The sequence below is a fragment of the Euprymna scolopes genome, chromosome 39, assembly GCF_053919585.1.
Source record: "Euprymna scolopes isolate OS-2025 chromosome 39, ASM5391958v1, whole genome shotgun sequence".
In the NCBI taxonomy this organism is placed as follows: Eukaryota; Metazoa; Mollusca; class Cephalopoda; order Sepiida; family Sepiolidae; genus Euprymna; species Euprymna scolopes.
The window spans coordinates 31,358,521-31,384,324 of record NC_136520.1 but is presented as its reverse complement, the minus strand read 5'-3'; the positions used below and the strand labels follow the sequence as shown (position 1 = coordinate 31,384,324).

The 25,804-nt window shown below is 34.3% G+C and overlaps 1 protein-coding gene across 5 annotated transcripts in view; it reads right to left on the bottom strand.

The window, feature by feature from the left end:
- LOC145263708 (uncharacterized) overlaps nt 1-25,804 on the bottom strand; it is a 115,558-nt gene that overhangs the window by 78,512 nt on the left and 11,242 nt on the right. For 2 of the 5 annotated variants that reach the window (XM_080120662.1, XM_080120664.1), the window contains exon 2: nt 24,005-24,190. In XM_080120662.1, coding sequence (XP_079976788.1) covers nt 24,005-24,006 — 2 coding nt within the window. In that variant the 5' untranslated portion in view covers nt 24,007-24,190. Of the gene's footprint in view, nt 1-9,809; nt 10,394-14,240; nt 14,364-24,004; nt 24,191-25,804 lie in introns of those variants that run through there. The other 3 variants (XM_080120663.1, XM_080120660.1, XM_080120661.1) reach the window with 3 other exon arrangements.

Sequence of the window (25,804 nt, the reverse complement as noted above, 5' to 3'; positions counted from 1 at the left end):
TTTTCTTAGTTGTTTCACAATGTTTTGGACAACTATTTCTCTGGCCTTCGTCAGATGGTAACCGCGACAGATAGGAACTCTGAATCGCCTGACTGCATTCACTGCAATTACTGCATTCACTGCAATTACTGCCTTCCGTAGTTGTTGTAATCTCACCACATTTTGACCAAGTAAGCCTCTGGCCGCTTTGGGTAGGATTGAAACCGCTATCTTCAGACAATTCTTACCTGGAACCATAGAGATTCAACATCTCTATCACATGCGCCACAGGCCCGAATGATTATTGATCCTTTGGGTGGAGAGCTAGGTGTATCAGAATTTTGGGGAAATTTTTGACACCCCTAACAGAAAACTGCGAATAAAATATTAAAAAAAACTCGTAATTTCTCTTTTTAAAGTGGGTTGTTTATTTTCTGTATGGAATATACTTCCAAAATAAACTATTAAAGTTGTTTGAAAAATAATAGAAATATTTTTTTTTTTTTAAAAACAGTGTTTACAAAGTGCCGATGCGCGTTCAACCGGCCATTTTTTTTTTATGTATGAATTTTACGAGTTAAATTTTTTTTCAATTTTTAAACCTTAAAAATCTATCAACATTTTTCTATTGGTTCAATTTTTACGATATTTTCAGGGTCAATGTGAAATTTTATGCTCTTTCCAATAAACCGAATATAATATTTTAGACAAACGTTATTTTTTAAATTTACCCCCCCTATTTTGAAATGTCTATTAAAAATTAAATAATTTATGTACCAAAGTTTTATATATCACAAATTGAAGATAAAAGATCAATAAAATATTCTAATTTAAAACAAAAAAAAAAAGAAGTGCTTTTTGGAAATTTACCTGTAAAGTCCAAAGTGTAAAACCTTTTTTTTTTTTTTTAAATGAAAGCTCATGTTATGCTTATATCGTCAAGTAAATACCAGACACTGACAGCAATTTTTTCTATTTCATTCAATGTTTTCTTTTTTTAGATATTTAAAAAAAATTCAGTCGATAAAGTAGAAATAAGATATAATAATCAAAAACTCATGTATTTCATTAAGAGAATTAAAAAAAAAAAAAAAAAAAAATCGGTCGACTGGATTTTTTGTTTAATGGGAAAAACTTATAAGTGAATGTGTGTGTGTGTGTGTGTGTGTGTGTGTGTTTTAACTACGGAAGACCAAAAATACTAATTTTGGTTAACAACATGCAATAAAAAAGAGACATTAATTATGTCCCTTTGATGAATCCGTATTTGATAAATTCCAAATTAGCAGCAGCAGCCTTTAAGCTTATGGCGCAAAATGTGTTACGAAAATGCGATTTTCTACAACCCTCGCTTTAAAAAATCCTTCTATTTAAAAAATATATGGAATTTAAAATATAAATATGGATAAATTCTTAACAATGAATGGAACTACCCATTTAATAGTATTTTTTATAGGTAAGTGATTTTTTGGCATTTATATATACATATATTTATCGAAGCAAGTCAAACTATGTTGATTTTCTTTAAATCTTTTAAAGAAATTCTTATCATTTTTAATGACCGCTTCTGATACATATTGTGGAGAGCTGAGATAAGTAGGTCCTGCAGACGAGCCTCGCTCTGAAAAATTTGAACAGTTAGGTCACGTAACATGTGACATCAGTGCTTCTTCTACCATTATTGACCCTTGAATGATGGATATAGCAAGCATGAGCCAACTTTGGAAAAGTTATGAGGAAGTGAAAGCGTTTCTAAGAGAAAAAAAAATTTTTCAAGCAGAATTTTGTCTTTAATTCTTTGAATTGTTTTTTTTTTTAATTATTTTACTTTTAGCTTAACTTGCTTTTATATTTCACCATTTCGTTTTTTAGTAATAAATGCTTATTCTCTACATTAAAAACCGACCTTGTATCTAACTATGCCCTCGTGGAGAGGCAACTAAATAGGAAGTAATATGGCGACTGAAAAACGTTTTTCGACCCCAATAAAAGCATTACAATACATTTAAACCCTGAAGAATTTCCGCCATATGCGCAATTGTTGTTCTAAATGAGTTTGTATTACTGTACACATAGATTCGGAAAAGCTGTCAAAAAAAAAAAAAATATATATATAACAAATAAATGTTATCAAAGGCAAGTTAAGTTACTTTTCTACCTAACTGGATAATTTTCTAGTGTTTTTATTTAATATAACATGTTTATTCAGCTCGAAAAACATACAGTGTTTACCGATGTATTGGAAAATTTAAAATGGCGCCAGACTCTCTCTTTCACACGGTATGTTTGGGTTACCGGGATGGTAAATATCCAGATACGCTACTACAGAACACCGACCACTCTAATTTGTTTTTTTATAGGTAATTGAGGTCGCTGACAACGAATCTGATAGTCAAACTTGGGGCAAATTTACCGTTTGCATGGTATTAACCCCCGAACCCACGAATAACTTTCCACCATTTTGCAGCTTTCGTTTACGCTACGCGCGTGCGCTGCAGCATGAACGACGGCTTGCTTCACCTAGCAAACTGTCTTCTCACATGGCGTACCAATCAAAAAATTACGGACTGACATTTTTTTAATGACTTACAGTTAAAGAAAAGTACAACAAACTGGGGAACTTTTTTTTTTTTTTTTGTCTCACGTAGTTTTTAATGTGGTTTACAAAAAACATAAGCACCAAACATCTTTATGTTTTTCATTCTTTTTTTGCGGGAGGGGGATTCAATTATAGAACTTATGTGGCTTAATAGGTGCTTTTGCAGTTTAGTTAAACGTTTTTCCGTAGGTAACGCACCGACATTTACCAATTAGAACACCATTTAACATTTTCCGAAGATTTTACTGTGTACATTGGGGGCGCGAGCGGGGGGGGGGCGGATGTGATGTTGGGGCGCGTGTGCCCCAACATCACATCCGCCCCCCCCCCGCTCGCGCCCCCAATGTACACAGTAAAATCTTCGGAAAATGTTAAATGGTGTTCTAATTGGTAAATGTCGGTGCGTTACTTTTTGAAAATTTGAAAATTCTATGTTCCAGGTAAAAAAAAAAAAAAAAAAAAAAAAAAAACAGATAAATTACCCCCCCCTCCCTACTCCAACTTGGAGTGCTTTCCTTTTCTTGTTTTATTTCTTTTTCAGCTAATTTTAAATTTTCCACCCAAAAAGTGCTATAATGTATTTTTGAAAATTAGAAAATTCTATGTCCTGGAAAAAAAAAATCCCCTCCCCCCCAACGTAGTTTGCTTGGTGAAGCCGTCGTTTATGCTACAGCGTGCATGCGCGTAGCATAAACGGAAGCTGCAAAATGGTGGAAAGTAGTTCGTGGGTTCAGGGGTAAATACCATGCAAACGGTAAATTTGCCCCAAGTTTGACTATCAGATTCGTTGTCAGCGACCTCAAATTACCTATAAAAAAACAAATTAGAGTGGTCGGACGGTCGGTGTTCTGTAGTAGTAGCGTATCTGGATATTTACCCATCTGAAAATAAAACACTTGGAAAAGATTCTTTGTTTCTTACTTCTTTTGGGCTGGATATGTTTTTAAAGTTTCCTTTACGAGAAACATCTCTTCTGGGCTACCTGCCTCTGTTTAGAGCGCTTTGTTCTTTACAAAAGGAATATGAAGGAAATATGTTGACGAGCTACCAATCTTTAGTGATCGCTTTTCAGATAGGTTTTCAGCGTTGACTGTCAACGAATCACACACACAAGAAGAAAAAGAAGAAGAAGAAGAAGAAGAAACAGGTCCGCCTTCTTTAGGCTGCCCCTATGCACACTGGACTGAAATTCAAATATTCGGCAAGCCCGCGCAGGGCCGACCGAGGTGGGGGAAACGATACCTCATTTGGGAGAAGGAGGTACCTTAGTACAATTCGACCAGTAGTTGACCGCAAGATAACCCCACATATCCCAGAAAACAAGACGGAGGCGAATGTTGACTCCCCCACCCTCATCCCTCTCAACACTGCCTAATGGGTGAAGAAAATAAAATTTGAAAGAAGACATCTAATTTGGGGCATGTGATTTTGAAATTTGAATATTTAATCCAGGGTTTACTTGTCCTGTAGACAGTCGAGGATAGTGTCATGTAGATGTTCAAATTCTCTCCAGTAGGTATTCGAATGTGTGATAAGTTAAATCATTACACGGGTTTGTATTACTGTACACATAGATTCGAAAAAGTTGTCAAAAAAAACAAATATATAACAAATAAATGTTATCAAAGGCAAGATAAGTTACTTTTCTACCAAACTGGATATATTTTCGTGTTTTTATTCAATGAAATATGTTTATTCAGCTCGAAAAGCATACAGTGTTTACCGATAAAATGGCGCCCGAACACGGTAAGTTTGGGAAAAGGTGTTATAAATAATAAAGTAAACAAAATACGGTTAAAAACTCGCTCGATATATGTTACCATGACATAAGTTGACATATATTCGGTGGTTTTTTAATAGTATTTTGTCTAGTTTATTATTTATAACACCTTTTCCCAAACTTAACTTGTTAAAGAGAGAGCCGGACGCCATTTTGAATTTTCCAATACATATCGGTAAACACTGCATGTTTTTCGAGCTGAATAAGCATGTTACATTGAATAAAAACACAAAAAAATATATCCAGTTTGGTAGAAAAGTAACTTATCTTGCCTTTGATAACATTTATTTGTTATATATTTGTTTTTTGACAACTTTTTTGAATCTATGTGTACAGTAATACAAACCCCATTACACTTACATAGTAATGCAAATAAGAAAACGACAGTTTTATTACCAGTTTTTATTCGAAATAACTCCTCATGTAATAATGTTTAAGATAATAAACATTTTGAGTGCCTTTCTCATATCACACACAAGCCCCATTTAATGACATTACCCATAAACATATATAAACGCCATCAACATCTTTGAATATGATGATGATGATGACAAACTTGCTTTTCTTGTAATTTAAAATTCGTTTCTTGAATTTGACTAAGTTAATGAATTTCTGCACATTTGACAAAAAAAAAAAAAAACTAAGCAAAATGTTAACTATCTATCCCAAACCAGCAAAACCGAAGCTAGCCAACCAGGACACTATATGCACAAATGTAGGCAAATTTGGGCATATTTTATTGGTTTGAACACTTAAGTTATTTTTTACCAATTGTCATAAAATTTTAACCATAGAATAATATAATCTTCAACAAGCCTGCAAATTTGCATGTAGTTTCGTCTCATAGAATTAAAGATATGAGCATTTCAATATCCAATTTGGCTACGAGGATAGATATATCCATATATCTATATCTATACTTCTATAAGTTTTTTTTTTTTGTATTGATATTCATATTAACCTCCCCACCTTTTTTTAATTTATTTAAAAAGAAAATACAACTTTGTTATATATGGGTCGTGGAATTGCATTCACTAGCAAAAGATCTAGCTAATTTGCATATTCTTTTAAACATTCATTTTAATTAATTCTCTATTAGTCTTTTTCTTTTTTTCTTTTTTGTTTTCTTACAGGATGATCATCTTTAGTTAACTATTACGTGTAATTATATTCATGCAAATACTCTACATTATTTATACTTGCATAATATTTGCGTAAAAAGGTTATAGTGAACACAAAACACGTTCTATATATATTTATGTATGTGAATATATATTTGTTTAAAGCCTTTTGCTTACTAAGCTCCTCTATCCGTTTTTGGTCTACAGACATGAAACTTAATATATAGGGTATTCAAACCCATGCAAAACTTTATATTTGGGTTTTAGCCGGGGATAATTGGCGCAAAGATTCCACAAGAAGTTTTCGCATACTTCCCAGATCGTAATATGTCGCATTTGCAAACGGACATCGTCTTTATCTTTTTTTTGATCGAGTTAAACATAATTCCCACCATGCCGTTGTCTCCAGTGTTTGTTTGTCTTTTTTGTATAAACAAAGCAAAACTATTCAAACACAAACGCCTGGTTTACGGGCGGGTAGTATCTGTTCTGTAATTGGTCCTTGGTCAATGTAGGGGAAACCCTTCATACTTATTTAGATACTGCCAGAGTACCTCCTTTTTGGGGGAGCTAGTTTTCTCCCTACATTAAAAACGATCTTGTGTCTAATTTGCTTTTGTGGGAGGTTTAAAAGCAACGCCATTTCCGCAAGTTATCTTTTGTTTTTGATTGACTATGTCAAATTTGAACACTTTAGACTTCCGGTCCCCTCTTTGGTTTTCATACATAAACTAAATTTCACAGTGTTATACAGATTATTTGATACTGAAGATATTCATAATCGGACCCTATTTCCAAAAGAGGGGAGATATAACACATGAGAAATATTTGGAATCAAGTCTCTCCTTTGCTGTTATTTCAGATCATTTGAAACCATAGCAGCAAGTTTTAGTCTCCCCAACAAGGCCAGAGGTTTGGGGAATATAATCCAAACCAATAAAAACATCGGATATCAACAATGAAAATAAATCACGAATAATACATGTATCTCTATTTATAGAAAGTTATCTATGCATATATGTTTATAAATGTTTATGTACAGGATTTATTCCTGAATAATTAAGTGATCATTATGAATCCTTAAAACACTATGTAATGGATGTTTATCATTCTAAACTGAAATAAGGATTCTAGATATACAGTTCAGTAATATTATATAGATTTTAACCTTATTAAGGGGACAACATGGTGCTAATGTAGGTCATGGCTAAACTGCTCTGCTCTGCTCAATGAATTAATTTTAATCGTTCTAATTTGTTAAGGAATCCTAAAATGCGTTCGACACTATATCAAAACATTTTGTTATTGCATGAAATCATTATATTTGCTATTCGGCAAATAATTTTTAAATCAAACAATTAATAGAGTAGATTAATTAACGCTTTCATCGCTCGCAAAATCAAACAAAAATAATCGATAAAATTTGGCATACATTTTCAGATCTAATCGTTTCAGATACCCAGAGATGCAGCAGCCAAACTAGTCCCAAACTAAACCATTATTCGCATGCTTAGTGTCGTCTTTACTCTTTCTTTCTTTTTTTTTTTTTAAATACTTTTTTCGCGGCTTTCAAATCGTAAACTGCTTGCTTCGCCCATTTCCGGAGTTTTATGTAAATCGCAATCGCGAAACGTTCATATAGATGTTCTATAAAAACGTTCAAGTAGATATCGGTATTAGTTTTCTATTAAAGCACCAAATTGTTCTGAAACTATTGATTGAACATTGAAAAACAAAGAAATATGGTTTTGGGGTTTGTATTACTGTACCCACAGATTCGAAAAAGTTGTCAAAAAACAAATAAATATTATCAAAGGCAAGATAAGTTACTTTTCTACCTAACTGGATATGTTTTTAGTGTTTTTATTTAATGTAACATGTTTATTCAGCTCGAAAAACATACAGTGTTTACCGATGTATTGGAAAATTTAAAACGGCGCCCAACTCTCTCTTTGACACGGTAAGTTTGGGGAAAGTAGTTAAAAATTTTTAAAAATATGCAAAATACTGTTAAAAACCCATCGAATATATGTCAACCTTCAACCTATATCACGGTAACATGTATTTTGTCTAGTTTTTTTTTTTATTTATAACTCCTTTTCCCAAACTTACCGTGTCAAAGAGAGAGTCAGGCGCCATTTTAAATTTTCCAATACATCGGTAAACACTGTATGTTTTTCGGGCTGAATAAACATGTTACATTAAATAAAAACACTAAAAACATATCTACTTAGGTAGAAAATTAACTTATCTTGCCTTTGATAACATTTTTTATATATTTGTTTTTTAACAACTTTTTCGAATCTATGTGTACAGTAATACAAATCCGACATTTATTGTATGTAAACAAAAACGAAACGAATATGTTCGGTTCAATCATACAATAGGGGCGCAATCGAAAAAGAAAGCAGTTTTTCTTTGGTTTAAGGAACAGTAGAACACAAATGAACCCAAATACTTAACTTTTGTACATAAAGTTTAATTCTAACCAGAATCTATTTTCGGTGCTTATTTAAACCGATTAATAAAAAACACTAAATCACAAAAAAAAAAAAAAAAATAGCGAACCTGTACGAGAGTGGCCACCCCGTAAAAAATGCATGTTTTTCACCCCCCTCTTTTTTTTAGTTTTTTTTCCGACGATTATCATAGATTACTGAGTTAAGTATCATATTAGCAATTAGCATAAAAAGTTTTGAAAAAAAATTTAATGACTTTTAAGGAGTTCTAATCACGTGACACGTCGGTAAAGAAATGGACAGTAAATCAGGTAGCAATGAAGTAGAACGTTATAACGAGAAAGTGAACCCCCTTCTGAAAAGTAATTAATTTTTTTTGTTTTTTCAAGTTTTTTCTGCTAATATGATACTTAAGTCTGTAATCTATGATAATCGTCGAAAAAATTTTTTTTAAAGGTATAAGACACACATTTTTTAGGAGGCGGACACTCTCGGACGGAGAGGTCCGCAAAAATAAATAAAATAAAACAAATCTTTCGTACCCGTCAAGACATTCAGAAATTCAAAAATCAAGTAGATTGATCACGTAGTGTGTGTGTGTATGTGTGTGTATATATATATATATATATATATATATATATAGAGAGAGAGAGAGAGAGAGAGAGAGAGAGAGAGAGAGATCAGGATTTATTTTACAATAAACGTTTTACAATTTCTAGCGATTTTAATAGTAAATTATATCTATTTTTACGAGACTGAATTGAGTTTATTTTATTTATAAAACATGGCGGATGCCTTGTTTAGTCATAAAATTTGATTTTCTTAATTAAAAAAAACTATTGGATCAATTTACGTGATTTTTGGAATATGGCATCTTCATTTCGTGATAGCGACGTACGCAAAGTTTTTTTTTTTTTTTTTTTTAGATTTTTCTGTAGTTTTGTTTTGAAAATAGGTTTTAAATTCTCAATAAGCACTCATAACATTTAATTCTAATCGAAATTTATTTTCTATTTTGCAATTTAAATGCTTCAAAATCACTTTAAAATTTCGCAGGGGCAAAAATAAATAACCCAACGTGACGGCCATATTTTTTTCTTTATCTAAGGTTTGTAACGGGGGGGGGGGGGCAAAGAAGCAATAATCATTGCTTACTTCCGTAACCTTCGACATTCGAAAGTTATTTTGAAGCCTTTAATTGTCGAATATAAAAATAATTTCTAGTTACAATTACAATTTAAGATTCTATTGAAGCGGTTGGCTCCTAAATTTGCGATTAGAAAATAATTTAAAGTAAAGTGCATTTGTGCTTCTTAAGAACTTAAATTTCTAATCTAATTTCAAACTATAATTTGTACGTGCTTAAAGAGCAAAAACAAAATAATTTGGTTCTTTGATACAGCAGGGGCGCGTCCGTCAAAATAAAGTCGGACATTTTTATTTATTATTAGATTTTAAAATGGTCGACGTCTGTTTACAATCTTCGATATTCGAAAGTGGGTTTGAAGCCTTTAAACTGGCGGATCAAAAAAAAAAAAAAAAAATGGGGTTTAAACTGAAGTTTATTCACCAAAGTCGGATAGTATGCTTTAGTTCTGTTTTTCTTTTTCGATCTAAAACCAAACGAAAACAAAACTTATCAATAGCGCCATTGTGTACAGAATGTATCAACAATGACAATCCGAAACTCGACGCAAATGAATTAACATATATGCACAAAGAAAGGAGACATTAACAAAGATAATTATACAGAAAAGAAAATCTAAAATCTAATAATGCTTCATTAATCATATATTTATGTTTTTCTGTATGTAAACAAAAAAAGGAATTCCATTATTGTTATTATTATTATTTTTTTTTTGTACACTTACCAAAACAAAAGATGAAAGCCAAGAACACATAGAACGCTGTAACGACGGGGTCTTTCCCAAACAAGAAGGCTCTGAATCTGCATAATCCATCCTTCCCATGGACTGAGAAAAGTCCTCAGAGCTTCTTCTTGTCTATTGACACTAGTGTCCATGACAAGAGGTTGTTCAATAACTATTTGATGAGGACAGGAGGTTAGAAGAGAGGAGAGCAGCAACACACGAGCATGGATAAAAAAACATTTTCCTCTCTCTTCTCTCACCAGAAATGACGTCAGTGGCCACACAGGCTTTCGGTAAATTTCGGGAGTTTTCGTTTTCGTACGGAAAACGTTTATATTTCTCCTGTTTATGTGAGTTGTTACAGGTGCTTCTTAGCAGTATATTATTATGCGGACAATATTCGTCTAGTTTAGGACCCTCCGATGGCCTTGTTCCTAATTTGTAAGTTAAAATTGATATTTTATATAAGAAAAGTCTGTATTCTAGCTCAAGAGTTTGGCTTATTGGGATGGTTCTGTTCGGTCCGCGTAGGCTATCGTCCCAGGCATTACTTTCTCCTTTTAGATGGGGGCGCTTCTTCTCTTCTGCCTACAAGTACAAAATAACAACAAATTTCAAACCCAAACCTTTGGGGTGGGGAGATATGGATTCTTCATTATAAACTGGAAAACAGGTATATATATATATATATATATATATATATATATATATATATATATATATATATATATATATATATATATATATATATATTAGCAGTTCAGCGCGGCTTTGCTCGGACCCTATGTACTGTTCATAACTTTATGTGTATATTTATTAAAAAGTTTGACTCATGTCCAACGAAACCTACATCTAAAATTTCACGTGTTTAGACCCAAAATAGGCGGAGGAGTTTGGCAGTCAAATTTTCGCCCCCAAAACTGATTAAAAAGCTTGCTGCATGTCTGAACACCCTTTATGTAAAATTTCTAAAATTGGCTGAATAGTTTGCTAGAGACTGCAAAGGTCAAATCTTTCAAATGTTTAGACCAAAAAATTGACTGAGTAATTTGGTAGAGACAGCAGAGATCAAAATTTTTTTTAACTATGATCCCAATTTTAACCCTTTAACATTTATTGTTTTGGACTCAAATCAAATTAAAAAGTTTGATCCATGTACAAGTAACCTACGTCTAAAATTTCAAGTGTTTAGACCCAAAATTGGCGGAGGAGTTTGGTAGAGTTTTCAAAAGTCAAATCGGTAAACTTTGACCCTTTGGTAGCCAAATTTCTAGCCAAAAACCGATTAAAAAGATTTTCCCAAATCTCAATATCCTTATCTCAAATCTCGAGTCTGTAAACTGAAAATTGACAGAGTAGTTTTGCAGGAAAATGTACAAACACAGACAATTTCACTTTCATATATATATATATATATATATATATATTTCAATCATGCAATAAGTTTACCAGGCAAAGGAAAATGTAAGTTTCAATCCAATATAAGTATTAATGTTTATATCTTTGAAACTCCGTGGAATAAGAATATTTTGACCGTCTTTATTTATTGTAGGTATTCTGTAGAAAAATAAATTTTACAAGTTAATTTTGGTTTATAGTTTTCATTTATGCTTCTGGTCTGTATATATATATATATATATATATATATATATAAAATTGCTCTCTTTTTATTGAACACCATCAACGACCCTTATTGAAATTCAATGATTCTAATCTTTAGAATATTTTCAACCTGGAATATATATATATATTGAATATTTTCAACCTATATATATATATACACATACGACATAATCACGTTGACACGCCGGTTCTCCCCAGATCATGGAAGTTAAGCAATGAGCCTGGCTAGAACCAGATGGGTGACCATTTGAGAATTCTAGGTGCTGTATGTGCTCTCTGCTTATCCCTGCATTGTTTCAAGTATTCCTGAATCTCCATGCCACTGGTTTTTAAAAACGTTGACTCAGGAGAAGTGTGGTTGGAGATTGCACAACTCTTGCCACAAAAATTTCACATGCAGACTCCTTTACAGTGGGTATCCATAGACTGTCAAGACTGAAGGAAGCTACCATATACATATATAAAGGAATAGACACACTTGTATTTACTTAGTAACTACGGGTGCGTATATTCCTTTTCATGTGGTATCTTTAAATAAAAAATATGTGTGTGTACTAGAAGAATATCCATCCCTGAACAGAATAGTTTTGCGGTACTTTTATGTCCCTCTTTCAAGATGCAAAAATATAGATATAATGACACTAAAACCTATGCCTAGAATTCTTACTAAAATTTAAATCAAAATCCATAACCTGATTTTCATTATAAAATATATTTAAGATTTAAGATGTCCTAAGAAGAAACTTAAATTGGGTGAATCTTGCTTAATTAGCGGCTAAGGACTATTTACCAAATTTGATGCAAATGTTTTCAGATGAAAGATTGAATCCATATTATGCCTCCTAAAAACCCTTTAAAGTACTCCAAGGAAACTCATATTTGTGGAATATTCATTAGGTAATGCCTTAATACCTATTATTAAAATTTCACACAAATTGGAGGTATCTGAATTTTCACAAAAGACATCTGTCCCTTTTTTACCATCTTTGTATAAAACTAAATAAATTAAATATAGCCTACATTGCGAGCCCTTATGCCTAGAAGCAGTGTACCAAAATTCACAATGATTGGTTAATTAGTTTACGAGTGAATCTTGTAGATGTAAAAGTATATAAAAACCTAACTTTAATATATAAACGTTAATGCATAAATACCTAACTTTATATAGAGATTATTATCCTAAATCTGAGTTAATTAACGTTTGTTTCTATACTTTTTTTTTTCTGTATAATTTAATAACATAAAATACATACTAAAATATACTTTTTTTCTTTTACTAGAGGCTCACTGCTTATCAAGTCTCAAAAGCTACTAGAGGATGAGGATTAGTCATTGTCAGCTGGCCGGTGAGAACAATACCTTGATGATCAGTAATAGTGAAAATTGGGTAGAGTTTGATTATTTAAGAGGATTATCCAACAAGTATTTGTTTACCTTAATTTCTCTTGACATATCAAAGGCCTTTGATAAGGTATGGCATAAAGGTCTACTTCACAAGATCTCCAGCTATGGTATAGCTGGAAATGTCTTCTCCATTATTAAATCATTTCTCTCTGATAGGTTCATAAGAGTAGTGGTTAATGGGCAGAAATCAGAAACTCTCAGTATTAATGCTGGAGTCCCTCAAGGGTCCATCCTGGGTCCAACTCTCTTCCTGATTTACAGTAATGATCTTCCAAATCACATCCTTACATCATTTGTAGACATTTATGTTGACGACATTACAATCTATGGTAGCACATCAAAGACTGTAAACGACCAAGTTCTCTCTGATTCTCTCTCCTCTGATCTTGAGCATGTGGTACAATGGGAAAAGAGGTGGCTGGTTACTTTTAATGCATCTAAAACCAAGCTTTTATCTCTACATCATCTACGCTCTGATGCCAATCTGGCATCGGTTGAAATGAATGGAGGCTTCAGGTTTTGACATTCTTTACTCCTGACCTGAAATGGAACATGTATATCAAATCCATTGCCAAGGTCGCTGGAAAAATGGTGGGATCCTTCTACCACTCCAGTAAATATCTCACTCCTGATGCAATTCTCTACCTATATAAAAGCCAGGTATGGCCAATGGTGGAGTACTGTTGCCACATCTGGGCAGAAGCTGCTAGAAGCAGCTTATCCTGCCTTGACAAAGTTCAAAATAGACTTCGTAGCTTAGTGGGGGATGCCTTTTTCTCTTCTCTGCCACCTCTTTCCCACAGAAGAGACGTTGCGAGCCTGTCTCTGCTTTATCGTTATTTTCATGGCAAGTGCTCGACTGAGCTTCAAGCTATGATCCCCCCTCACCAAACTTTCATGAGAAACACTTGTCTAGCTGAAAATAGTCAATAATTTCCCCCACTCTTTATCTGTGCCTAAATCAAAGCGTAGATTCCATGAACAAAGCTTCTTTCTTAGAACTGCATGCCTGTGGAATTCTCTTCTGATTGTCTGCTTTCCAGCTGACTACAATCTGATTATCTTCAAGTCCAACGTAAACAAGTTCTTGATGAACTGTCACCTTAAGTAATCCAATTTACAAAATTCCCACTACTTATGTTAACTACGCTATAATTATATTGACTAAGTATACCCATTAACCATTATCCTCAAGTGGCCTCTGGGCCTTGATAAGTGGTGATTCATGTGTAAAAAAAAAATAGTCTGTTGTCAAGGTTGCTGGAGAAATGATTGGATTATTTTATCGCTCCAGAAGGTATCTCTCCCGATACAATCTTCTACCTGTATGAGACCCAAATACTTTCTTAGATAGAGCACTGTTGCCATATTTGGGGTGGAGCTTCTCAAAGTACTTTTCCTTACCTTAACAGGGTAGAAAATCGACTTCGAAAGGGACGACTTGATCAATTTACGTGATTTTTGGAATATGGCACTTTCGTTTCGTGACGAGTACCTCCATCATGAAGAGCTGTCTTGTACTTTCTGTATTTTTTTTTTTTTTTAATTATATTGTTTTCTAAATCAGAAACAAATCCCTAAATGTTTTTAAAGTAAATTTTCAAAAACATCATGAAAGATGATGGAGAGTTGATCATTTTTTCATCGCCCGTTTCTTTCTTTTTCGTTCTTGTTTTCATTCAGTAGACATTTTGACATAAAATCTACCCACCCCCTCGCCTCCCTCCTTCTACTCCTATATTTTAATGTCAGTTATTTTCATTCAACGCTTTCATTGGTCAATTGGCAATTTTCACGCGAAATCAAAACAAACGCTGTTTCTGTTTTTGTTATGACATCTAGGTTAAACATTGCGCAAAGGTAAATTATATTCTCACGTTTATCACAACACGCGTCTTTTTTTCGTCTGGGTTAAAAATAGAAGATAGGTTTACTTATCTGGTTCATTAAAAAAGGAGGTAATTTTGTAGCTTTATATCTTCCGCGAAATCCCTCCACCCTCACTGGGATTCTATTTTTTTAGGCGATTAAGTATGAAAAGTTTTGCGGAAGGAAAAAGACAAAAATAAATAAGCAAATAAACAAGCAAACAAAAAACGGTTATTCAGAATTTTAACGTATTGCATTAAGAGAATTAACTCTATTTTACTAAAGTAGTTGAAAAGAAATCCTTTTTTCTTACTCGAATGTGTTGTTTAAGAAAAATTACAATATCGTCGCATTTTACACTTTTACACAGCGTCGGTATATTGTAATCATTGCTTCTTTTTACATCTGAATGGAGCAAGGGACTTGGGTTGCTGTTTCACACAGCAAAAACAATTGTACTATTGTCTTTGAGATGCCTATATCCTGTCTATCCATGGAATCTGGTTTCAAGACACATTTGTGCCATTCTCGCAATGTCATAACTATCTGGGAGTAATAATATCTAGCAATCCCAGGTTTGATGACCATTTGTCTTATATATCCAACAAGGTTAATGGGGAGCTTTACGTGTTGCGTATCCTGAGCTACCAAATTCCTTATGAATGGTATTTGCTGACTAAGCTTTACAAGGCAATGATTCGTCCCCACTTGGAATACGGGGCCCTAGAGTTTGGCAGAGTTGGCAGGGTGTTCTCTGATTCTTGTCGTGCAACGTCTTGCCATCAGATACATGCTACATATTCTCTGAGATGACGCTGTTCCCTCTGAATATATGATCTGCTTGGATTAGATCTGCTGTCTACTTGCAGGAATGTGACAATTGCATCTGCTGCTTTATTCATGATTCTTGCACCACCGCAATGTTTAAATATTTTCCTGTATTATGGCTGAACTGACCAAACTTGCAACAATATACATTCACATTAGATCCGCTGCATAATCACATCAGTTTGTTCAGAGATTATCTCTTTTTGTATTGTGTTTTGCAGTCCTGAATGCTGGTGTTACTTCTGTGTCTACTAGAAATTATTTGCTGTTTTTATTTTTTGTTTAGGAGTTTCCTACTGGACTTTTACCTTTTTACCTGTTTTTGTAAGATAAAAAAAATTGGATCTAATGGTTTTATTTAACAATACAATGTTTTGAAATAGTGCCGAGTTGCAGTTTTTTGTTTTTATTTTAGAATTCCCCTAAATGTAAAAATAACGCTTTTCTTGCTTAATCAGTTATGTGTGGATCATTCTGATTGGCTGAGGTTGTAAAGCTTAGGTTAATATAGGATGTTGAGTGTTTTTGCACTTGAAAATTTTTGTTACGCAAAAGTTATTGGGATTTTTACCCATTCAAAATGATATGTAATTACAGATCTGCTGTCATAGGGAGGAAAAAAAAGCCAGCAGAACAAAAGGTATGGCAAGAGAGAAGGGAAAAAAAAACGATTTCGTTTATAACAAGATTTTATATAACTTATGAAAAGATATAACAAGGATGAGAAGGAGAAAAAAATTTGTTGACCCCCCCCCATTCCCAAAAAAGATTATTTTTGGAGATTAATCTTTTAAATAAGTGTTTAAATGATTGTTCCAGTTTTATTCAAGAAAACAGTTCTTATTGTTCCAGTTTTATCCCAGAAAACAGTTCTTATTGTTCCATGTTTTTTGGTAAGTGATTCGTGTGGTTTCAAAAGGCGTCAAATAGAGAAAATTTATCTTATAGTAAACTTGCTGGAAATGCAAAGAAGATAGCAGTTTCTGTGACTTTTCTTGTCAAGCCCAAAGGAAAAAAGAGGCAAAAAGTTTGAAAAATGCACCCCATGGAGTATGCTGGATATGCTAAGTAGTGGCTTGTGATTGGTTGTTTTCCACAGGCAATTTAAAAAATAATTCTGTTATAAAAATTTCCAATAAAATACTTTATTTGATTTCAATATCATCCCCCAATTTTTTTTTTTTTATAGTATAGGTGCCCCCCCCCCCTCATGTTGAGAAAAAAAGGGGAAAAAAGAGGAAAATATATAACAAAAGAAATGGAATTAGGTTTATCTGGTAACAAAAAAAAAAAAAAGAAAAGAAAGGAATGGGATTTATCAGCAGACAATAGATAGGAAGGTATCCAAAAAAAAAAAAAAAACTGGACATAGGGTTGTTGGTCAGAGTGACGGTAACAAAAGCATATAACAATGGATATAGATATGTTTAAATTTGGTTTGTGGGTACTTTAGGATTGACAATGAGTTTTATGGCACTGGGGAGTGACTGTGGGTTTGTGGCAATCGATGAGTTTTTAGGCAATAAATAGGACAATAGGAACAGATGTGAGTTGGGACTTGATGACAGTTGGAGTTTGAACTGAACGCCGTTGAACACAGATCAAGTTAGGAGCTTTGGAAGATCAACTGACAGCAATAGATGAACCCAACTGTAGATATAGATGTGAAACTTAGCAGTGGAGAGAGTTGATGGTGACACACACACCCAGAGTCCAGCCATGCGTAAAGCATCAGAATCTGTGTTTTCTTTTGTGTTTCTCTGTGTCTTGTTTTATTTTTACACTTGTGAGCTTGTGTGCTCCCCCTGATGGACGCCAGTGAGATAAACTATGATGATATGGCCATAAGAACAGAAGATGGAGAAGAAATCCATGAAGCATAACATTGGGGTTGACGAACTGTCAAGTAGGGTTGCATGGTCTCACACTTTTTCCCAAATGAAATCTCCTGTCAGAAAACGCTCCACTTTTTTTTTCTTTGTTAAAAATTCTTTTTAATCTGCTTATTAATTTTTCTCTTTTTTTTTTTTTTCATTTTTCTTAAACTTTTTCTTCTAGGGGATGGGACATCCAACCAGATGTCTGACATTTACTCCTATTTTAGTGAGTCCAACCAAGAGATCTTTTCAGTGCAATCGTTTGTATTTCACTTGCACTTGGTTCACCGGGTATGCTTGCTATGTACTTTTTAAAGTTCTTTTTCATAAGCCCAGTTGCTCCTATGATGACTGGTATAATTGAAACGTCTTTTAATTTCCAATTTCGTTTCATATCATACATAAGTCCTTGATACTTTGTTATCTTTTCCCTCTCAACTCTGTTAAGCCCTGTATCATTGGGTACACTGACCTCTATTACGGTATTAATTTCAGTTTAGTCAGTGTTGTGATATGCTAATTTATTTCCCTTCATTTGATACCTTCTGTGCAGGCCAGTGCCTGCTTGTTTGCATATGCTTGTTTTATATACAAAAGGCGTTCCAATAGTAATGCCTCCTATTTTTTATTTCACTCGAACGGATCAGAAGGGATTGCAAATTGCTTTGTTATGATGACTGAACTTATGCATTCATGAATTGAAAGTTTCATATCTATGTTGCTTATATAGATGGTGTCAGACTCTAAGAAATCAACCCCTGTCATGGATGTGTATAAGAAACAGAAATGCATCATTGAATTTCAGGAAAAAGTGCATCGAGAATGGTGGTGACTATATAGAAAAATAAATTCTGAGCACAAAAGGTCGTTCGTCTTTATGGTACTACTCTCGTCTTCATAGCTCTTCAACTTTTTGAGTTAAACAATAGGAGGCTTTACTTTTGGAACGACTCATTCGTGGTTTCATGCTAGACAGAATCTTCTGTTATATAAATCTCAAATGTCTGTTTATGTGTATGCGTACGTCTCACTAAAGCTTTCGACACATGCGATAGATCCTGACAAGAGTATTGTTTTGAAGCTCGACGTCTTCGACCAAAAATATTGAAAAATTGGCTAAAAACATTCCTTCACCCTCAACTGGGCAAGGAGGGGTCAATTTTTCATCAACATTTTCGCAAGTCATCATCTCCATTGGATTGACTACCCTTAATTAAAACACTTACAACTTCTGGTTGTGCAATGGACGCATCAGCTAAGACGTTAATTTTTTTTTTCACCTTCTTTTCCTCCTTCGCATTAGGGGTTCAAGCCTTCCTACTACCACTTTTTTTTAACACCCCTGTCCCCGGGATTCCTTACTACACCACCTTGACACACCCGGGCAACGTCGGGTACCTCCGCTAGTAAATTTATAAATAGACTGTGGAAAGCCGTTTTCTTTTCAGTCAGCATCTATTCTTTCTGAAATACTTTGTTTCTCTTATGTTGAATAAAACCTTTGATAGCTAACAAAGTGAAATCTTCTGTTACAATCTATTCGAAATAAGAATGAATAGCATTATGAGACCTGTCCGATTTAAGGGATCGTTAGAGACAACTACTGATGAATGGAATCACTGATACCGCACCCTTCTCAATTGCCTCAGCTCTCTGACAGTAGCTCACTTTGAGTCCTAACAAGCTCAGCATAGCGATTAACTATATATCACTTAAAGTCTATTCACTAATATCAAATTGCACAACATTTTAGGGCACCATTAACATATAGCGACAGTCAATTGTTTCTGGGACATTGAAAATATTAGATATGTTTTTATTCATTTCAATGGAATTATTCAGGTAACAAAACTTTGAAACAATCTCAATAGATTCGCCATCAAAATTTACTTTCTCCATATCTGAATTTTCCTCTGTTTTCTTTGTCTCCCATTTCTTACACACAAACTGGTTATCATCTCTCAACTACCTGTAATTCCACTGCACTTTTTGTGTACTTAATGCAAGTCTCACAGCATCTTAATAGATCCAGAGGGATAATCAGTCATATAGATGTGGCTGTCATCGTAGATCAATTAGGATTAACAAATAACTAACTATTTGGATGCAAATATGTATCTATTTTTCTTCTAAAGATATAAACACAACCGGAAATGAAGGTCTTACATGAAATCTATTGCTAAGGTCACTATACGGGATGATCATGTTGCCACAGCAGTTCTCATTAGATCATCAAAGTTAAGCAATGTTGAGCCTGGTCAGTACCAGATGGATGACTATTTGGGAATACCAGATGCTGCGTGTAGGAGGACATCAGCATCTCCCTGCAAGAACAGTAAAAACTTAATGTCATTATCTCTCCTGACCTGATATATGCACGGGGATCGCTTCTGATTTTAATATTCCCCTGACACTTCCTCCTTCAGAGAAAGCCAGTTCAACCCACCTATGATGAATGCTGCTGACTGGCTGGTTGGCTGGCTGGTTAAGGTCATTAGAAATAATGGTTGCATCATTCTGACATTTATCTTTACAGAAAGTAACGTATGTGTATATGTTTATTAGCATGTACAGAATTCACTCTTAATCATTATTAATTTTGGAACACAGCTGCTAAGTGTAAGGGTGAGTAATGTGGGCTACATTTAGTATCATGCAAAAAGGACAAAGTAAGGGTAGAAGTCATTCACGAAAATTCAGATGCCTTTGATTTTTGTGAAATTTTAATAATAGATATTAGATATCAATTAATAAATATTCGCCAAATTTCAGTTTCTTTGGAATTTTTTTAAGGATCTTTGATGGGGCATAATATGAGCACAAGCTCTCATTTGAAAATTCAAATATTTCAGATTTGAATTAAATTTTATCAATAATCATTAGAGACTAATTAAGCAATATTCCCTGAATTTTAATTTCTACTTGAAACACCTTAAGTGTAATCTATAAATTTTAGATATTTTTTAGAATCGCATGATGGATTTTGAGCAAAACTGTTGTAAAGATTCTAGACATAAGGTTTAGTATCATTATAGGTTGACTTTAATTTTCGAGCGGAGACGTAAAAGTGGTGTAAAACTGTTCTGTGTTTGTAGAATGAATTTTACTCATTCTGATACAGATATCCTTCTAGTCTGCTATAAAATTTTAACAAAAAATTAGGCACAACGCCAATAAATATGGGGTAAGGGGCTAAGGCAGGAAACCTACTTGTCTATAATCTATTTTTAAACTAGATATTTATACTACAATTTTTAACTACTCAAAATATCCTCATTGTTTTAATGAAATTTATTTTATTTACAAACAAATGTTTTTGCTTTGTTTAGCTCCAATCAAAGTTCACAAAAATCAAGCCCCCCCCCTCCTGGGGTTAACACTTGATCTCTATATAGGATACATAGATATTCGAATATTCCATTAAAGTCTCCTTTACATCTAATATGTTTAGTTAGTAAAGAAGTTAGGAATATTAATTTGGATCAGTTAAATAAGTTATAGCATATCTTTCTTTTGGTCTATTGGTCTTACTGGATACCAGTATGGCACTATATCGTAGTGCCATGGTTAGTTGTTGCTTATGCACCCTCCCTCTGCAGGGCCAGATGGTAATTTGGCTGTAGGCGGAGGGATACATAGAACGGCAGCCCAGAATTCCCTTTCCCTCCTTCGGCCTCTTTTCGTCTGGACAGCATGAGGTGAGCACGTATTTTCTATCCCTCTGTAGATGAGAGGAAGGGGAGCCCCCCCCCCCCTCATCATTAGTTAGGTTAGTTAGTTTTAAGGAGCTAATTGTATTCAGTTTATTGTATGAAAACATTTGGAGAATAAAATAGTTAAGATCTCATATATACAATTGTGTCGTGCGTTGTTTGTGCCTGTATTGAGTGTCTGCCTAAGGTCAAAGGAAACAGGCTTAAAGACGAAGAAGATTCCATACAGAATGACACCAGCAGTGGAGACGCAGCCCTGAGTGAAGGAGATGGCCACATCCAACATTTCAGGTATGCCTTTGATCTTTCCTCTGATAAAAGACGTCTAATCAACAGATCTTCATACGCAGACTGTTTCCAGGACATTTAGTGTACCATGTGGGTCGGTCAGTGACCGGGCAGATCGTGTTATACCAGGACATAAGTTCATCTAGTCTGGTGGAGTATCCAGCTTTGTGTTATTACAGGCAACATCACTTAGAGAAGATGCATAAGTATAAGGCCGTGTAGGGTAACCATACCAAAGGGATTTTATTTGTGCTTAGAATACTATGTGATTTTGAATATTTAGTCAAGGTTTATTTGTAAGTATTCTCATGCCAGGTTGTTCTGAAAAACCCTTGTACAGAGAGAGACCTTAGAAATTTGAGGATAGTGTCTAGTAGGCATTCAAGTTCTCTCCAGTAGGCATTCAAGTTCTGTGCATGTTGAGGAATGGGACGACTAAAACCAACCAATACAAAATAGTTATTGCTCCAGAAAGTATGTGAATCTCAGTGCAGTCCCCAACCTGTATGAAAGTTAAATACATCCTCAAATGGAATGCTGCTGTCACGTCTGGAAGGTGCCGTTCAAAGCATTCTTTCTTTCCTTGATAGAACACAAAATTGACTTCACAATCTAGTGGGAAATAATCTCTTTTCTTTACAGTTACTTTCCCACAGAAGAAACATGGTTAGTCTTTCTCTACTCTAGTGTTATTTTGAAGGTAGGTGTTTTAATGAGCCACTGCCACTGGAAAACATTCCAAGAAAGAACTCATCTAACTACCACTACCGCAAAGAACTTTCCATTCTTCCTCTTCCAAAACGAACTTCAACAAACACAGAACTTCATATCTGTGGAATACAATACCGTGGGGTTGCTTCCCTGTTGACTACAATATGGCTGTCTTTAAGTCCAATCTCAGCAACAAACCGTTCTCTTAAATAATCTCTGAACATAGTTACCATGTACTGGATAAGGCAGGCAAAGCCAGGGCCATAGCCCTTGATATATCCAAGACTATGACAAAGTCTAGCATAAAGGGCTGCTAATGAAAATTAAATCGTACTGTATAACTGGACGTATACTAAATATAATTAGATCCTTCTTAGACAATAGAAGCATACAGGTTGTCATTGACGGACATACATCCAAGCAGTATAACTTTAATGCAAGAGTGTTTCAGAGGTCGATCCTTGGACCATTATTATTCCTGATATTCATAAACGACCTCCATGATAATATTGTGTCCGAGATGGGTATATTTGCTGATGATAAACACTATAATACATATGAGGGAAGACAATGGCAGAATCGTTAGAAAATGACCTCCAAACTATAGTGGAATGGAGCCGTAAATGGATGGTAACATTTAATGCTAGTAAAACTAAGCTGCTCTCCTTTAACAATTACAAGACGCCTCTCCAACCCCCTATATCCATGACAAATAGCACCCTACCTGAGAATTCTGCCTTCAAACTCCTCGGCCTAACATTTGCGGGCAATATGAACTGAAACAAATACATAGAGGACATTGCAAAGGCTGCTGCAAAGAAGGTGGGTTCCCTCTATCGAGCTAGAAGACTACTCACGCCTGAGAGTATCCTGTACCTTTACAAGGCCACCATTCACCCATGTATGGAGTATTGTTGCCACATCTGGGCTGGTGCATCTACCTCTAGTCTCTCCCTCTTAGACACTTTATCAACTAAGCTCCAGCCCCTGTCCCATCGCCGCAATGTTGCATCACTGTGCCTGTTTTACAAATATTTTAACGGAATGTTTTCTGATGAACTCCTTTCACTTGTACCCCCTCGACGTACATATCCCCAACAAACCCGCTTAGCAATAAGATCTCACCTCTTCACTATTGATGTCCCCAAATGCCAGAAGGCTTTCTCTTCTAATAGTCTCTTCCCTCGAACAGCTAAACTTTGGAATTCCCTTTCTGCTGTCTGCTTCCCTGGCAGTACCGATATGCAGAACTTTAAATGTAGCATAAGCAAATATCTTGTTAATCTTTCCTAGACATAGCCCCAAGTAGTAGCCTCTTACATCCAAGTGGCGATATGCTTTGTAAGGGGTGAACATGAGTAAAAGAAAAAAAAAAAAGATCAAATTTTGGTCCATTTCATCGATTGTTTTCAATTCTCTCATAGTAATGTTGATTTTCCAATTGACAATTCTATTAACCCTTATTGTTGCAATATTTTTGATATAATAAAAGAGTATGATCACTGAAAGTTGGAAGGTTCTATTTATAGACACTGGTGATAGGAACTGACTAATCAAATGGAGCCACGTTCTGCTAGCAACCAATCAGAAACCAGAATTGCTCCGTAAAAATATTGAATCTTTTAGCATTCCGGCACACAATTTTTTCGTGTCAACACAAGAATGATCTTTTGCTCTTTGCTTGCAAAATTATAAAGTCCGAGACATACAGAACAGCTACCAACCAAAAACTCTTCATCTCCAGGACTTGTACAGAATAGCTATCCATCGTAAACTCTTCTGAAATAAAACATGACTTTCAATTCAAGATTTATCCTCAAGTGGCTTTTGGCCTCAATGAGTGGCCACTCATGAGTATGAAAGAATAAATAAATATACTTGCATGGTGTTGTTTAATGGAGAGTATTATGACAAAGAGGTATATCTGTTAAATCCATCCTGCATGAGCTTTATTGGCTCCCTGGGCTCCACTTTTCCCTTTTCTTCTTGGAAGTTTTGCTGGTAAGAGTTATCTTTTCCTTTTAAGTTATATCCCAGCACACTTTAATTGTAATCCATATCCAAGCACCTGAAAAATAAAATGCAAAAATATATCCTCTGCTTCTTGTCTCCATTTTACTTCAGTAAGTTCCCAGAAATCAAGGCGCCTCTTTCTCAAGGCTAAAACTTGAATCCTATGGGTATTTATTTGCTCCCCCACCGAGCAAATTAGGCACAAGGTCAATTTTTAATGTGAGGAGTGAAGGGAGGGGGAAGGGAAAAAGGGGACCAGCTCCCGAGAGGTGGGAAATGGGAGCTGGTTAAAGGTCAGGTATGTGGGGTTTCCCCCACATCTGGTCTTTGCTTGCAGTATCTGTCAGAACAGATACTACACTTTGAGATATTAAATCCTTTATTCATGTTAAAAATACATTGAAAATCAACAATGAACAAAAAAACTTAGGCACATGGCCAACTCAAAAGGGGGGATTGTGGGTGTCGTTGGTCATCCTTGTCACTCCGGAACTAAACAAAATCAAAAGTTTCTCCCAGCTAGTATCTTTCACCATAATACCACATTCACCTTTTCATACTGGGGGACAGTCTACTTAACTCCCAATTTTTTTAAAACATTTTTTATTGACGTGTAAAAACAAAACAAGATAACAATAAAAATGGTACAATAATTCATTTGTGTCGAGGGTGGGGGGAAAAAGGGGAGGTTACACTTTGATCTTGTCGCCCGGGCCCAGGAGGGCTCTGAGCCTATCCTATGAAATACATAGATATCCACATGTTCAATCAAGCTTTTCCTCAAATCTCAAATGTTGAGTTAGTAAAGAAGTAAAGAACGTTAATTTTCCTCTCTCAAAATAACCAGTTATCTATGTTTATAGTTTATCTTTCTTTTAGTCTTTTGATCTTACCGGGTTTCAGGAAAACAATTCATCTGATCTGGTGGAAAATCCAGCGAAGTGATGTCATATAAAGTAAAATCATTAGGAAAAGGTGTGCCTTTCTTTGTAGGAACCAGTATATAAGCATGTCCAGAAGATCTTACTTGGACTTCGAGTACTATACTGTTTTGAATATTTGGTTAAGGTTTCCTTGTAGAGTAAAATATCCACGTGTAAAGTTGTCCTGAGAGACACCATAATAAAGAGCAATGTGTAATTATTTGTATATCTTATATATAAGAACAAAGAATTAATAAAATGTTAAGAAACACTTTAACAAGAGTTTAAAACATTTATTTTTCAAAAAGGAAACACAAGTGAAGTGGATTGTTCTTAAACTGTGGAGTTTCGAAAGAAATACTTTCCTTCTCATCAGAGATCATCATTATATATATATATATATATATATATATATATATATATATATATATATATATATATATATACATATATATATACATATATGTATATACATATATATATACATATATGTATATACATATATATATACATATATATATACATATATGTATATACATATATATATATATGTATATACATATATATATATGTATATACATATATATATGTATATACATATATATATATATATGAGAGAGAGAGAGAGACTTTAATAAAGAGCAATATATATATATATATATATATATATGTATATATATATATATATATATATATATATATATAAAATAAAAATTACAATTAAATTTACCAAAATGATCCAAGAT